At 38.8% G+C, this 16,045-nt stretch overlaps 1 protein-coding gene across 3 annotated transcripts in view; it reads left to right on the top strand.

Moving 5' to 3' along the window:
• The window catches only part of MGA (MAX dimerization protein MGA), a 94,176-nt gene that overhangs the window by 60,926 nt on the left and 17,205 nt on the right, over window positions 1-16,045 (top strand). For all 3 annotated transcript variants that reach the window (XM_063289916.1, XM_063289915.1, XM_063289914.1), the window contains exons 15-18: window positions 1,156-1,635; window positions 5,346-5,624; window positions 8,075-10,026; window positions 15,502-15,626. In XM_063289916.1, coding sequence (XP_063145986.1) covers window positions 1,156-1,635; window positions 5,346-5,624; window positions 8,075-10,026; window positions 15,502-15,626 — 2,836 coding nt within the window. The remainder of the gene's footprint in view (window positions 1-1,155; window positions 1,636-5,345; window positions 5,625-8,074; window positions 10,027-15,501; window positions 15,627-16,045) is intronic.

Here is a 16,045-nt window from a genome sequence, read left to right as displayed (position 1 = left end):
TTTCTTTGTTGTAAAAAGCTTATCTTTGGTAAAAAATCAAACAAAAAAACCCTGGTATTATAGAAATGGGGTCTGTTTTCAGCTTCAGCGCGTCTTGAGAAAGGGATGACAGCCCCGCCTCCCAGCAGATCACTCACCAGTTTATTGCAAAACACCGTTTTGCAGTCTTCTGGCTGAGCCCAGCTGTCAGGAGAGCATATGGGATGATTCCTGGGGTTCTCCTTAATCCAGAGAATGCTTCTGGGCTCTAAGGAAGCCTGCTTGAGCCCAAAAAAGATGCTGTGCTGAAAGGTCAATCTGCAGACAGCGGAAGAATCAGCTTAAGCTGCTATTGGTCCCCACCGGAAGTCCCTATTTTATAGATTTCTTAAAATGGAAGGTTTGTATTGAGTCGAGATTTCCTACTCTTTTACGTGATCATTTATTTCATTATTTGGTGTACGCTGAAACTCAATTTTGAGGACTTCAGATGCAACAGACAGAATTTTCGTATTTATATCAATTAACATCATGATGCAAATGATGTCATTTGTACAATAACTCCACTGCAAATGGTGTACTCTGATTTAATGAAGATTGGGACTAAGAGGCTCCTTCTATCCATGCCTGTGTTAAACTGAGTTTCATTTTTTAACAATTCAAAACTAAAATATTAGGGAATACTTCATAATTCATTGTTTAAAATTTTCAGAAAAATGTTTTTTCTCTCATTTTTCTGTGATTTTTTTTCCAGACTTTGTCATTGTGAAAGGTGAAAGGTCCCCTATGCAAGCACTGAGCCATGTCTGACCCTTTGGAGGGATGCCGCTTTCGCGACATTTTCTTGGCAGACTATAGCGGGATGGTTTGCCATTGCCTTCCCCAGTCATTACTATCTATTAATCTTTTAACTTCATATCAGCAAACAGTGATATACCAGCTTTGAACTATTTTATTTAAACTATTTTAAATTAGCTTTTGCTTGTGCCTAATCATTTTTCTAGATATTGCCCTTATATGGATTCATAAGGGAAGCTTTTAAGACATGGGCAGGATAACAGAGTTTCTTCTGTGCTTGACCTCCCTTACTAGGAAAATGCAACCTAGAATTGATCACTGCCGTACTTGTACAAAATATAAAAGGAAAACTATTAATATATTGACTTTTCTTTTCAGCTCCTCGGCTATTACTGGATGGTATGACCTCTCAGTTGGTTATAAATACAGTTGGAGGTCTACAGAAGAAGGCTCCTGAAATTAGATCATCCCAACCTCTGACAGGACCACAGAAATTTAATACCAAATCTATCCCACTTTCTGCTGGTTCAACTGCAGTTGTTACTACAGCTGCTACAATTTCTGTGGCATCACTTCCTGTAACTATTCCTAGCCCTTTACAGAATTACAATGCCACCTATCCTTCTGACATTGCTTTAACAAATACTGTTGGAAGACAAGAAATGAATACATCCTCAACTACAGCTACTGTTGAAATAACAAAGCCAGTTACAACCATGGCTTTTGCTAAGTCTTCAACTCCAGTTTCTACAGCTGTATCCACAGTTACTGTGACCTCACCAACTTCATCAGTTGGCTGTGTTCATCCTCCTGGACTCTCAGGAATTCACAAAAGCCCTTTGTCAAATCAAAAACAGGGTAAAACTTCTACTTATCATCACTTCTTGCTACCAAATTTGTTTTGATTGAATCTTTGCATTGCCAGGTCAGCCAACCTGCGATGACGTAGAGGAGTACTTCCTAGACATACAGATACAATCATGAGGCTTTCCTGTGAGTTTAATTGCTCAAAGCCAATTTAAACATGAAGTTATTCATACCACCCCTTTCTTGTTGTGCTGTCATACTGAAAAACAAAAGCAGGCATTGGATTATATAGGTGGAAGCTGAAGATAATTGATAATTACTTATTTCAAATATTTTTATAAAGGTTGTAAACTGAGATTCAAAATTTGTATCTCTATAAAATTACATGCATTAAGCAAATCAATATCCTTAAATCCATACAACTAATTATAATGTATTATGGTTTTCTTGTGCTATTCAGAAAATTCAGGCTTGTCAGGTGCTCCTCAGAGGTATTGGTATTGAAAATGACACATTTGGCAATATTATCCCCTGTAGTATGTGATCGTTAGATAAAGTTTTCTGTCCTCTCAAGTATAATGAGATCAGAGAAGCTCTCCTTACCTGTGTGAAGCCTTGAATTACTGTCCAGAATCTTGTGCAGCATGCAGTTGCTCCATTCTTTGAGTATGAGTCCCATGGTAACAAGTTAATATAAAAGGACTTCTGTGGAGTAGAAAACAGGTTAGAAGAAGCAAATTTTATTTAGTGACCATGGGCTATATGGCTGGGACTAAATAGAATTAGAAACAAAATCTGTAGGTTCCCAGAATGTTTTAGTGTAAATTCTTTTTCCATGTAGATTTACACAAACGTATATGCACACCATATTCATCTCCTTCTTCCCAGTGATCTTAAGCAGAGAGGCTGGGAGAATGAGGGAAGAAACTACATTTCCATCTATTAATAGGGAATGATGTAAAACATGTAATTTCCCTCCTATTGTTTCTGCTCAAAATTTGCCATGAGTAGTGGGAAACTTAACAGTCTTGTTTTCTGCTTACCAGATGTTGAGGCTGATCACCTGACTGATTAAAAAAGTGGACAGAATTTCCTCAGTTCTATAGAGCGACAGTGTCAAATTCAAATAGAAATGTGGCCCCTAAACAGTACAAAAGGATCCCTGTGGGCCACATACTGACTTTAAAAACCACACATGTTTATATATTTCTTTTTTTTATTATTAATACATCAACACAACAATCAGATAGGTTTAGATATAACTAAAACATAAAAAACATTATGAATTTGACTTTGTTTTCAATATTCCTGTATTTATATATATTTGTATACAGTACGTGTATACACACACGCACGCGCACACACACTGCATTGTTCCCTCTAATTTCTGACATACCATGTGTGGGGAAGAAAAATGTTTTGTGCAGCATTCATCAAACCAAATACAAATTTGTGCACCACAATACAAGAATATGAGTAAATTGCAAATACATGTAAAGTGACATGTTAAAATATTTCCCTATTTCTTAGTTAAAATGTAGACAATAGAAAGTATAATAGTATGTCACATACACACTGGAGAGCTATGCCTTCAAGTCTTTTGGACTCCTGGCAACTGCTCCCTGCGCTTTTCTTGGCAGCACTTGGCAGAAATGACTTGGCAGTTTGTTCTTCCTAGGAGTAAGAAAAGTGACTGCCCCAAGGTCATTCAGTTGGCTTTGTGCCCAAGGCAGGCCTAGAACTCACTATCTTCTGGTTTCTACACCTTAACCACAGCACCAAACATACATGCTTACAGATTATAATATAAACTCACTAGTCACTGTTAACTGACTAGTATATAACTGCTATATTTTGTAAGCTAGCTAGCTAGCTAGCTAGCTTGCTTGCTTGCTTGCTTGCTTGCTTGCTTGCTTGCTTGCTTCCTTCCTTCCTTCCTTCCTTCCTTCCTTCCTTCCTTCCTTCCTTCCTTCCTTCCCGAACTTGATACTGTAATTAAAGGGGGGAAAAGCATTATACAAAAAGCATTTGAATCACCCCCTCCCTTTCATTCCCCCCTCCCATTTTTCTCTGGATATATTCTGAACACATTTAAACATTATTAATATAAAATTTGAATTTTTTATAAAGTTAACAATGATCATGGACCTTGTGCAGCCTGAAACTCAACAGATACTAATTCAGCCTTTTTTGAAGGGAGGAGAGAAATCACTTCAACCTATTTTGGGGAGAGGTGCTCCTTCATGCACTGGAGGCGCTGAGGGGGCTTCCTGCGGTCTGAGGAGAGGCCCAGGCTCGCCGCCTGAGCTTCACTGCAGCAGCCCAGGGCAGGCGAGGCTGCTGCAGCGCAGACTGAGCGGGAACTCCTGTCACGCGGTGCTCCTGCTCAGCCCATACCGGAGCAGCACCAGGCAGTCTTGGCTGCTGCAATTAAGCTCAGGCAGCAAGCTTGTGCAGGACTCCTCGTGAGTCGCGAGCCCAGAGTTTTGGTGATTGGTGACTAAATGTATTATTGTTTACTTTTAAAATGTAATATATCTATGCTTTGTTGCATTTTTATTTTCTTAAATATTACCCAATTCCATTTTAATCTGGTTTGGGCCACGCTTGGGAGCGTTGTGGGCTGCATATGGCCCACGGGTCAGGTGTTTGTCATCTCTGCTGCAGAGCACACCTTCTGTTGATTTCTCCTGTGTTGGCTGTTCTGTCAGAAGGGAGCTCAATCGTTAATTTCTGTTAAGTGTTTCTATTCTGTACAGTCAGCCCAGTTCTGTTTTTCAGAAAGTTCTTTATTTTATAATTATAGTCTGTTTATTTGGGGAGTGTACAGTTTCACTCAGTCTGAGGGCCATGTTAGATTTTGTGTGGCATGGTGAGGTCTGTGCTCCAAAAGAGAGCAGGAAGTGTGTGTGTGTGTGGGCGCGTGGGCGCGCGCCTGCACATGTCTTCAGGTCAGTCTTGGCTCTTGGCAACAACTACATGGACAAGGCTGCAATTTTTCTGGAACATTTGGAATGTTTGCCGTTGCCTTCTTCCTAGGGCAGAGAGAGAGAGTGTGTGACTGGTACAAAATCACCTTTGTGTCAAAGGCAGGACTAGAATTCCCAGCCTTTAACCACTATATCAAACTGGCTGTAGTTGTTGTTGTTATCAGGTCCTAGCCAAGGACATGTGGACATATTGCCATAACATATGTGCTGTTCCAAGCAGGGTAGTCTGCAAAAGCAGGGGTGTCAAATCCTGAAGTTTAAAATTTCTAAATACTTGGTGAACCCTTTTAGTATTGCACCAATTATAATTAGTATTAAAATTGATTTTTTCCTCCATAATGTTTCAATCTCAATTTGTATATCACAATATTTTGACACTTTCTCTAGTTGTTTTTTATCAATTCTGTTGTCTCCAGGTATTGCCACATCAATGAATCGCACCTCCTCCTCTTCTATAATAGTAATGCCTGGGTCTTCCTATTATTACTATTACTATACTATTATTCAGCTATATACATTTTGGGGATTGTAATAATGAATTCTCCTCTTCCAGTTGTAGATTTTTTCTTCATCAGTAGAGGGAATAAAGACATAGAATCTTTCTTGTCCCTTTAATTCCCCACAAATGCAAAAAGGGACCCACATTTTTTTCTTCACCCACTTTGGGAGATGTGACAGCAAAATTTTGCATCTCAACTTTGTATAATAGTCTGCAAATCTTATTGTGTAATAAGAATTGGATAAGAAGGGGGTTCTTTTCTAACACTACAGGTGCGACAAGTCCTGCAGGTTTGCCTCATGGAGCAGAGAATCGTATGGGAACACGATTACTTTTGATTCCAGTACATCAGGGTTCTCCTACTTTGCGACCTTCACAAAATATGCAAGTTGCTCATGGCAAAAGAATGATTTTACAACCTTTGAGGCATCCAGGTGCTGTTAATCTCTACCGACACCCCAATGGCCAGATTATCCAACTTGTTCCCTTGCATCAACTTCAACCTGCAGGAGCACAGCCCAGTTTACAGCCCATAATGCTCCGTAATCCAGGTATAGAATACAGCAAACATTTTGCTATTATTTTATGAGATTGTGCAACTAATTCTAAAATAGCAGATCCTGCTATAATTGTGCATCTAGTTTTAGTATATTAAAACACTTTCTAATGGGCATACGCTTATGTATGTGTGAACAGGAATGTGGTTGAGTTGGCCCTCCTGGAGTCCTTCACTTTCGGTCCCTAAATCCTTCCCACACAACCCCTATTGTTGCATACTCTTGGAGGCAGGGTGGTCTGTTGGTCACTGCTGACACTATTCTTTACAAAGAAATTTGCTCTCTGGATTTTTTCCTCAGGAGGAGGCACGTGGGACCGCTTCTCATTTTTCTTCCCTTTTGTAGCTGGCAGAGAGACTGGGATACATAGTAGGCTAAATTCTCTGTCAGAATGAGATTTCAGAAAAAGATACAAGTTGTGCATTATGCAGGCTAAGGTTAAAGAGCTAATTGAGAATTGAAAACAATTGGAGAAAAGTGATAGGTCCTGAAGGTTTCTTTAACTCACAGCTAGTCTTCCAGGCTCAAGTACACACCTAGTTATGCTCACAGTACAGATAGAATAAAAAAGGACTGAAGATACAAAGAAATAGTTTGGATTGATCCTTAATATAAATAAACAAAAGGACTCTAGCTCTGTATTTCCTTAGATGGCTATTTCCTTCTGATTCTCCAATCCTTCTCTAGATCAGGGAGTAGTTCTTAACCTGCAGCAGCCAAATTGGGAAGCCAGATATCTCCCTGTAGTGGGAGGCAAAAGAACAAAGGCAAAATGGAGCTGCCCCCCCTCCTTTTTAAAGTTCACCAGAGGGAGAGGGAAATCTCCATGTCCTGCTGTATTGTCTGGAGTTTGATTTTCTCCAGGCTTTGCTGGATTCTGTCCATTATCTGGATTGGCAAGTTTAGTTTTGATTAACTGATACCTGAACTTCTGGGAATGTTTTCCCCCTTCAGTACTTACATTATTTGTTACTAGAAGGTAAATATACTCCTTTAACATAAGTTGTATTAATGTAAAAAAAATAGCATTAACACGTTAACATCTAAACAAAAAGAAAATGGATCTTTTTGCATCAGTGCCATGTTCAGGGGTCATGAGATTTGAAAGGACATTTTGCTAGGTTAAGTAGTAAGCTGTAAACCATTTCAAAGTTAAGAGAGTAAGTGCTGAATACATCTTCTCCAGAAGCACATTCTAATAACACTGCCATCTAGAAGGCTGTTTTCTCCAGTGCCACCCAAAAGAGTATTTCCAATGATTATTCCAATATATGGACTTGCAGTCAAATGTTTCTTTTGCCCAGAATTGTATCACTGCTTCCCATCAGCCAGAATATTTTCTTCTTTCTTTCCACTCTTTTAGAGACTTCTATACATTGGCTTTCTAGCTTGAACATATGGAGTTCTTCAGAAAGATGTCATCACTCATATGACATTCTTTCCTGTTGCTCACTGAGTGGTAGAAATCATTTTCTTCATGAATATACTTGCTAACTTATCATAGCCAGACTAAGTTGGTGGTTCTTCTGTTTGAGCTGTGGCAACATCTACTGCCTTCCTGAGAAGGATACTCTTAATTTATATTAATTAGTTAACAGCCATCAAAGTGTTAACTATTACAGGGATACTGTTTCAGTGAGGTTTTTTAATGATTTCACTCTTTTAGTCAATATTGTTATATTGTGAATGCTTTTATTTCTGTTAACTGCTGAGAGTCACTAAATTATAACAGTTTAAAAGTCTAATATATAAATATTTGTTATTTGACAAAGTGGACTCAGTCACCTATTTTTGTCCAGCACGATAGGTTAAATACAGGTTCTTAAGAGGTGTGTTTTGTAGCTGGGCAGTTTTGTCCAGTTTTCTTTGAACTGAATTATCCCCTGTCAGTTAGTGTACTTTTGTCTACCATTAAGTATACCTGCTGTAATTTAAAGCCATGGTTCCCAAACTGTGCACAGGGCCGCAACACAATGTTTTAAATTTTTAAGGGAAATACAGCAATACTGGAAATCTGTCAGACACTGCGCAAACTATTAGCTCAAGGTGGTTCACAGTTTTGGCCTAGAGGTGCCATGAAAAAATTACTAAGTTACCAAGAGTGCCATGAACCAAGAAAGTTTGGGAATCTCTGGTTTAAGGAATTGAGGTAAAGCCAAGAGGCACTACATTGAGAATGCTCAGTGAGGTTGGATTCACTTTCTGTGAAAAGGCACTCAAGAAGGACCACTCTAAACAATAGTTTGTGCAAGTACAACATCTATTTGTGTGAATGCATGAATGACCACTTTAAAAATTTAAAGTTCTAGGAAGAGTTCTGGGGGGGGGGGGGTTGTTTGTTTCTGCCTTGGATTTGATAGTGCATTAAAAAAATAAGAATGCTTATGTTGGGGGGAAAATAATTATTTAGCAAGAAATAATAGTTTTTTTTAATTTTGTTACAGGCTCTGTGGTAGGAATCCGGTTACCTGGACCTTCTAAGCTTCCTGAAACATCTGTATGTCAGGCTTCTGCTGTTTCATCTGTGACCTCCACTACCCTAACAACTTCAATTCTGTCCACGTCTCCTTCAGTTTTGTCTGTACCCTCAACTGCAGAGAACATTTCTGTTTTATCTGGGACAACCACTGCAGTATTATCAGAAACTCCTACCACCGAGTCTTCTTTAATGCTTTCCATGTCCTCTAATGCTTTATCCATATCCCCTTCTGCTTCACTTTTGTCCATGGGCTCTACTACTGACATTCCTTTGCTGCCCCTCACCTCTTCTACTGCGCTTGTACCATCCTCTGCTGCAATTTCATCATCCCTACCCTCTTCTATGCCTGTTTCCCCTACCGTTAAGTCCCCTTCCGGTTTGACTGTGTCACCTATTGCTACTACTTTGTTGCCTATGTCCCCTTCTAATATACCTATGTCTCCTGTCACTGAGAGCACTTCTGCTGCTCCTGAATCCCCTGTCATAAATTGGACATTACAGGACATTAGAACTACAACTGTGCATCCTGCTGCAGTAACTCAAGCAACACCTGCTAATTCTTCAGGTCCTGTGTCCCCAACTGGTACTTTGACTCTGAGAATTTCTCCTTCTGGAATAAAAAACAATTCCAATCAAACAAATTCCCAGTCTAAAATAAGATGTAGCACCAGTGAGCTACAAAGCAATATAAATAATCTAATATCTCTACAGTCAGGCAGTTTTGCTTTGCTTCAGTTTCCAGGGCAGAAGAATGTTCCAAGTTCCATTGCAAAGAAAGTTGCATCTCTCGAGATTAAGATTTCGCATAAGAAAAATGAGGTCAGTGCCAACAAGTTAGAAGAAAATTTGATACGTTCACAAGCAGCAGAAATTACTGAGTCAGAAATCACTAAATTGAAAGAAAACAAGCTACCATCACATAACCCAGAGTTCCATTCTGAAGAGATAACATGTAACAGGAATATATCAGATATAGTTGAAAAGGATGCTGAAATGTTGAAGTTACCAAGTTGCGCTCTCATGTTACAGGCTAATATAAAATCAGACCACTCCTATACCAGTGAGAAGCAAAAATGTGAGGAAAATGGAGCATTGGTTAAGGAAAAAAATGAAGACAAAGATGCTGAACATCCCTTAGATAAAGTTTCATATTCTAAGGATGTTCATGAAAAATGTAATGAAGTTGCAGTTCTTGCCCATAATACATTAGAAGAAAGGTCAATGCAAAATCCAGTTACTGCATCAAAAAAAGCTGAACAAACACCATTAGATACAGAAGCAGGATTGATTATTGAACAGTCCTGGTGGAAACCATGGGGTAAACACAAAAGAAACCTAAATAATACTGAAAAGCTGCAAAAAAACCCTAAACCTCTGGATCCATGGAAAAATGAAGATCCAGAATTACCAAGAGAGAACATGAAGGAAAAGTGTGGCTTTGTGGCTAAAGAAAAGGACAAAGAGGAAGTGAGTGAGAAGGATAAGGTCACTATTGGAAAAAATAAAAATAATGCATTAGGAAATGAATACCTGGATAGTGATCATGAAAACGTATATGAAAGAAATACTGGTTATCAAAGTAACTGTAACTCTTCTAGCTATGAAAAAAGTCAGGAAGATAATCAAAATAAGAACGATGAGCACAAGATTAGTAGGACTTGGGACAAAATATCCAGACAATCTTTAGTTGTTCAAAACAAAATCAGCATGGATGCTGATGAACTTGCAGAGAAATTAACAAAATCCATAGAACAAAATATATGGAAAACCAAGTGTCACAGAAAAAAATCCTCACCTATTATTGACATTACCCGGGATGATACAGAAAAGGATGAAAAAACAGAGGAATCTGGTGATGAGATGATTGATGAAGTATTTGGATATCAAAGTGAGGATACAATAAATGTTGAAACATTGGTAAGTATCCAAGTCTTTATATTAAAAAAAAATTACAGATTTCAAAAATACTATAGAACTAAACTGATAACTCTAATCAACAGGACTTCAATAAAAATGATGCTAGATATTTGAAAATGCTATGTAGCTTTCAAAAATAGAAGGTTTGGTTTAGAATATTGCAGTATTCTTTCCACTGTGTTTCTGAAGTGATAAAAACAAATACAATTTACTTTTGTTCACCCGAGGGAACGCCTCACCCCCATTACATTGATCCGTCCCACCCGGTCAGGCAGAGAGGGCGTATTACGGACCCTGTCCATGAGAGACTGTCAATTGGCAGGGTCCAGGAAGAGTCTTCTCTGCCATGGCCCCTGCCGTTTGGAATAACTGACCCCCAGAGGTGAGGCAGGCCCCTACTCTCTCTGCCTTCAGAAAGGGAATAAAGACTTGGCTATGCCACCTCACTTGGGGCGAGGGGGGAATAGTCGATCATGGGGGTGGTTTGTACCTTGATGTTGCCCTGGAAAATTTTACTAAGACCGTCTTGGACTTTATATTTTATATTTTACATTTCTTATATTTATGTATATTTATATTTTATAATGAATCTTTTATTATTTTTATTCACTTGTAAACCACCCAAAGTCTTTGCTACACAAGATCGGCAGTGAAGAAATATGATAAATAAATAAATACAATTAGAATCACATTATGATTTAAGCACCCAAAAATAGATCGCTGGTTATGTTTGGTTGAGGTAGAAATGCAGTCAACCTTGATTAATATCTTCCTCAAAATTATTACTATTATTAGTTCCACCCCCACCACGGTACATACTGTACATGTCTTGCTGAAATGCCTAAAGCTAGTACATGAATGCTATCTTGAATTGCCAGGATTGAAATCCTTTCATTCTTTGCTTTATCCTTTGAAGCATCTTTGGAAAGGTTGTTGATGTTTCCCTTTTGCCTCAAGTGCTTTCCACCATCATGAAAGTTCTTGGAGCAGTTGCTTTCCTGAAATAGCTTCTCTGTCAAGCAAGGAGGAGCCTTTTGGGGATCATGTTCATGGTTGCCAGTAGGTGAGGCCAAAGTGATAGGGACAGGTAATAAATAGTTTCATTTCTCTATCTTACATCCTTTATCTACCAAAGAATACATGAATTGTCATTTAAAATTCCATAATGTTATCTGACTGCCAAACAGGTAGCTAAATGTGTAAGTCTTCCTTAATATTCTATGAATTTTTTTATAGCAAGGATGGATAGAATGTTAATTTTTGAGTCATTCTCATTGGTTTTTACTGGAAATCTGAAGTTGTTAACTAGAGATAGACATTGAATAGTCTCTTAGAGAAGCAAACATATGTTGAGCATACATAATTCATACTAGGACCATTTTAAGGTCTTTCATAAAGAAATGCAATTCCACTCTTCCCTTAAGCTTTCTTCTTCTGCATCCTGATTTAAAGAGATGAATCTTTTAAGTGTTGCTTCTGTTAGAAGGTTGGAAATCAGAAATCCTTGCTGGCCTACTGAAAATCATTCAAATCTACCAGTAGTTCTTGACTTTGTTTAAATACTTTGTGGTCTCTGCAATTCATGATTCCGTATAGAGCCCTGTTCAGAACCTTCAAGAGCATACAGAATGTTTGTCAGGAACCCCACGTTATGCATACCATGCATCAAGGTGTAGGATCTGAAGGAACAGAGACCAAGTGAGCTAGGAGGCGGAGTTGCAAGAATTCACAGGTGACCACAGAAGGAACTGCAAACAGATGCGAGTAATCAGTTCTTCATTGCGATTTCTCTAATTTACACATGGATGTTTAATAGGTTTCTATTTGGAGAAAGGACTGTCATTAGGTGACAAAGCTATTTATTTACCTATTTATAGAGCTGCCCATCTCACATTTGTTACATCATAAACAATATTTTAAAAAAAACAGCCATACAGACCATACAAATGTTAAAAAACAGTTAAAAGCCATACAGCACAATCACTGGGAGAGCGCAGCCATTCAAGAACAGTAATATTGGATGAAATTTGTTGGTTGTGGCTATTCATTAAAAAATGCGTGGGGAAAATTCACAGCCACTAAACAGGCCTTGAAAATATGGTGAGATGGTGTCATGTCATTGAAATAAAAGGCGAGAGTGTAACAGAGACTCAGTGAAGGAAGAGTTTTCGACAGAACGAGGGCTTGGGGAAAACAACAGGTAGGCAATTTTATGTCGTTAAGGTGAAAAGCAGAAACTGACTGTGGAAGAACTTCTCCAAATGAACAACTACCATATCCATATGAAGTACATGGGAGAATCTTTTCATAAGTCACCAAGTTCTCCAGCCCCAGGAGTCAACCTGACAGCTGCCAAAAAGAATACCTTCCATGAAAGGTAAACGGGTGGTAGCCAGCAGGCTTGAAAGTTTTTAGTGTTAACATAGAGAAAATAAGGGAAAGATCCTATGCCAGAAATGGAAAGGAAGTTGAATGACAGGCCAAACTTTCATTAAACACTTAATGGGTTGGAAAACACACACTCTTGCTCCTCCTTGGCAGTAAAATATACCTTTATTGAAGAAAGAGCCAAACTCAGCAATTTTAAGTTGGGGAGAGAAGCCAAAATATAATAGACATGATGCTGTAAAGGATTAAACTATTACCTCTGAGCAAAGTCCACAAAAGATTTCCATTCGGTAGCATACAGAAGAAGCCAATATAACTTGTTCTACCTTCTCCAGAAAATATTGCAGAACCTTTATCTATCTATCTATCTATCAAATTTCTGTTACCGCCCATCTCCCCCAAAGGGGGATTCTGAGCAGTTTACAACACAAACAACCATAAAACATAGATTACAATACAGACTATCATTATAAATAAATACAAGATCCATTGTGGCAAAAAACTCTCATCCAATGGAGAGGGCACTATGGCGCCAACCACCCCCAGGAAGAGCTGTTGCCGTTCCCATCCCAAGCAGGGCGGCAGAACCAGGTCTTTAAATTCGTCTGGGAGCAAGGGCGCCTGCCTCACCTCCAGGGGCAAGATATTCCAAAGGGCAGGCGCTATGGCAGAGAAGGCTCACCTCCTGGACCCTGCTAGATGGAATTCCCTCGCTGACAGGGTCCGTAGCACGCCCTCTGCATGACCGGGTGGAATGGGACGATGTGATGGGGATGAGATGGTCCCTCAGGTTCCCTGGTCCCATGCCATGTAGGGCTTTAAAGGTGATAACCAACACCTTGAATTGGACCTGGAAGCAAACCAGCACCCAGTGCAGCTTGTGCAGGAGAGGTATCACGTGTGTCGATCTAGGGGCACCAATAACTACCCATGCTGCCACATTCTGGACCAGCTGAAGCTTCCGGATACCCTTTAAGGGTAGCCCCACGTAGAGTGCATTGCAATAGTCTGTATGGGAGATGACCAGGGCATGAGCAATTGTTTGGAGGGCTGCTTGCTCCAGGAAAGGGCGTAGCTTTTTTTTTTACAAGTTACAAGTTATAAGGCAGAGGAATCGGCCCATATGGAAGACTTGTCACTGATGGACAGAAAGTAGTTTTGAGGCAGTTTGGAAGGCAGAGGTACTCCCAACAGGTGTTATCTTGTGTCTCAACAATTGGTCTTGGGACTATCCTAAGGAGATTTGATGAGGAATGTCCCACCAGTAGAAGGATTCTTTGATGCAGTGCAAAACTGAGAGGATGAATGTCCTATGCCTATATGCAGAGAAGTGAAAGCAGGACATGTTCTCAAAAATTAACAGTAGATACAGGGCAATCAATTATACAGTAAAAGTAAAATACCCGTAATATAATTAAAATAATATTAAATTAAGCAGCAATGACAGTAATAAACTGATGGCACTGTTTCATCCTCCACGGGCTTTCCAAAAGAATTCCACTTTTAGAAGGTAAAAAGCCAGTATGAAGGCGGCCAGTGTGATTTCCAGTAGATAATTGTTGGAATAGGACAGTGTTCTGCCAAGTGTCCAAGCAGTGATCAGGTGCTCAGACAACTGGTTCTTTTAGATCCAGAGACAATAAGCACACCAGTGGATAAAGAGATTTTAAGCTTTATTATAAACTTAAGCAAACAAATTTAAACAGAAACACAGTTTATGCAGATTAAACAGAAGCATAAAAAGTGTAGCATAAAGAACAAGCATAAAAATTCCTAACATACCAAGCAAAATGATACCCAATCTCCCATAGGCTGTCAGGAGACCCTTAATAAGGACAGCGGAGATACCCCATGGCGGCTCCATTTCCACAGCACCCAGCGCTCAGGTCTGTGCAGAAGTTCCCCAACTCAAAAGGCAATCCTAAGGTTTTTATCAAAGTCTGGCCCTAAAACCTCGTGACCCTGTTTCTGTGGTACAGAGGCTGCAGGATCTGACCTTGACTGGATAGTTCCCACCTGTTTATGACATAATCCAAGAGCCTGGGAAGCTATACAGTTAAGCTACTGCTTAACAAAAACAATCTTGGGATTTTCTCTCCCCCACCCTTTCAAGCAGAAATAAAAAACAAGCCAGCTAAACATTAGTATAACTCAAAATAAACTCTAAGCTTCTTTGTGTGAAGGAGAAAACTCAGATTATGTTACTTAACCTCCTCAAAATAAAATGGTCTTCCACATTGCCACTACAGTTAGTTCCACTGAGAAACAACCCCTGTAAGCTTCAGCACCGTTCCCAGTCGTGTGAAACTGGGGGAATTAAAGCTTCTTGTTATATTTTTAATTGCTTTTATGTTACTTTAGCATATTGTTATAATCTAACACAAAGCAATAAAGGGAATAGGTGAGATAGAAAACTTTAAAATTAAATAAGTTAATATAAAACCATATATCAGTCTGTTTCCCTGAGTTATTGTTTCTAGCTAACTTAAGTATTTTGAACTTCTTCATTAAGCTATATCCATCATCCATCATCAAACTGTCTTTTCAACATTGTAATCTCTTGGATATATGTATATTCCACCAGTACTCTTAACAGGCTGCCTGACACTAAAATACAGCAGAACATCAAGGTGAAGCCTATGATAGTTGTGTCGGAACTGTGAATGACTCTGTTTATTACAACTTCTGTTATTCAAGTCTTGACTGTTTGATATCATTGTTATTTCTATTTTTTTTTAAATGACGTATAGCCTTAACTGTTCAGTATACATTAGAGAATTGTTGAGAATTACGTTAAGGCATCAAGCTAGAAATCAGGACACTGTGAGTTCTAGTCCCACCTTAGGCACAAAGCCAGCTGGGTGACTTTCGGCCAGTCAGACCTAGGAAGCAGGCAGTGGCAAACCACTTACGAAAAACCTTGACAAGAAAACTGCAGGGACTTGTCCAGGCAGTCTCCGAGAATCAGACATGATTGAACAGATAAAAATAATTGAAAATGTAAATTCTTATTCTAATTGTTATTAAATAGGTTATATGACTGGGACATCTTGATAGAATTAACTGTGTTTCATTACTTTGTTACAGAATGAAAGTGAATCCAGTGAAGCTGAAGAAAATGTGGACATTGAGACTGTGGAGGAATTTTCAGAAAAATTTAATATTGCTCGTTTGAAGGCTACGGCTGCCCATGCCTTGTTGTCTAAACAGTTGTAAGCATATTCCTTTAAAAACCTGAATTGTACTTTTTTTTTTTTTTTTTGTAATTTCGTATTTGCAAAGTCTCAGGCTTTTTTGTTGTCGTTTGTTTAAACGTTTGTCCATATACAGTTTTACTTATCTGAATGAGCATTAATAGTAGGAAAAGCCTTCCATGTTGTTTTAAAGATACATTTGGGTTTACAAGAAAGGTTTGAGGCTTATTTAATGCATGTGGTAAGATCTATTTTTAATTTGCACATGCAAACAAAAGTAGTATCTGTGCAGATTACATAGAATAAAAATAGACAAAATGCAACACTAACTGCAGGAAACAGAATATAAAATATTTAAAAATGTTGAGAGCAATCTTAAAATGCAGGATGTTTTTTCCTGGAGGTAAAAGTAAGAATGATATGGTGCAAGCCTTCTT

This window comes from Candoia aspera, chromosome 1, assembly GCF_035149785.1.
Source record: "Candoia aspera isolate rCanAsp1 chromosome 1, rCanAsp1.hap2, whole genome shotgun sequence".
In the NCBI taxonomy this organism is placed as follows: domain Eukaryota; kingdom Metazoa; phylum Chordata; class Lepidosauria; order Squamata; family Boidae; genus Candoia; species Candoia aspera.
The sequence above is the reverse complement of the archived record's forward strand: the minus strand, read 5'-3'. Positions and strand labels throughout refer to the sequence as shown.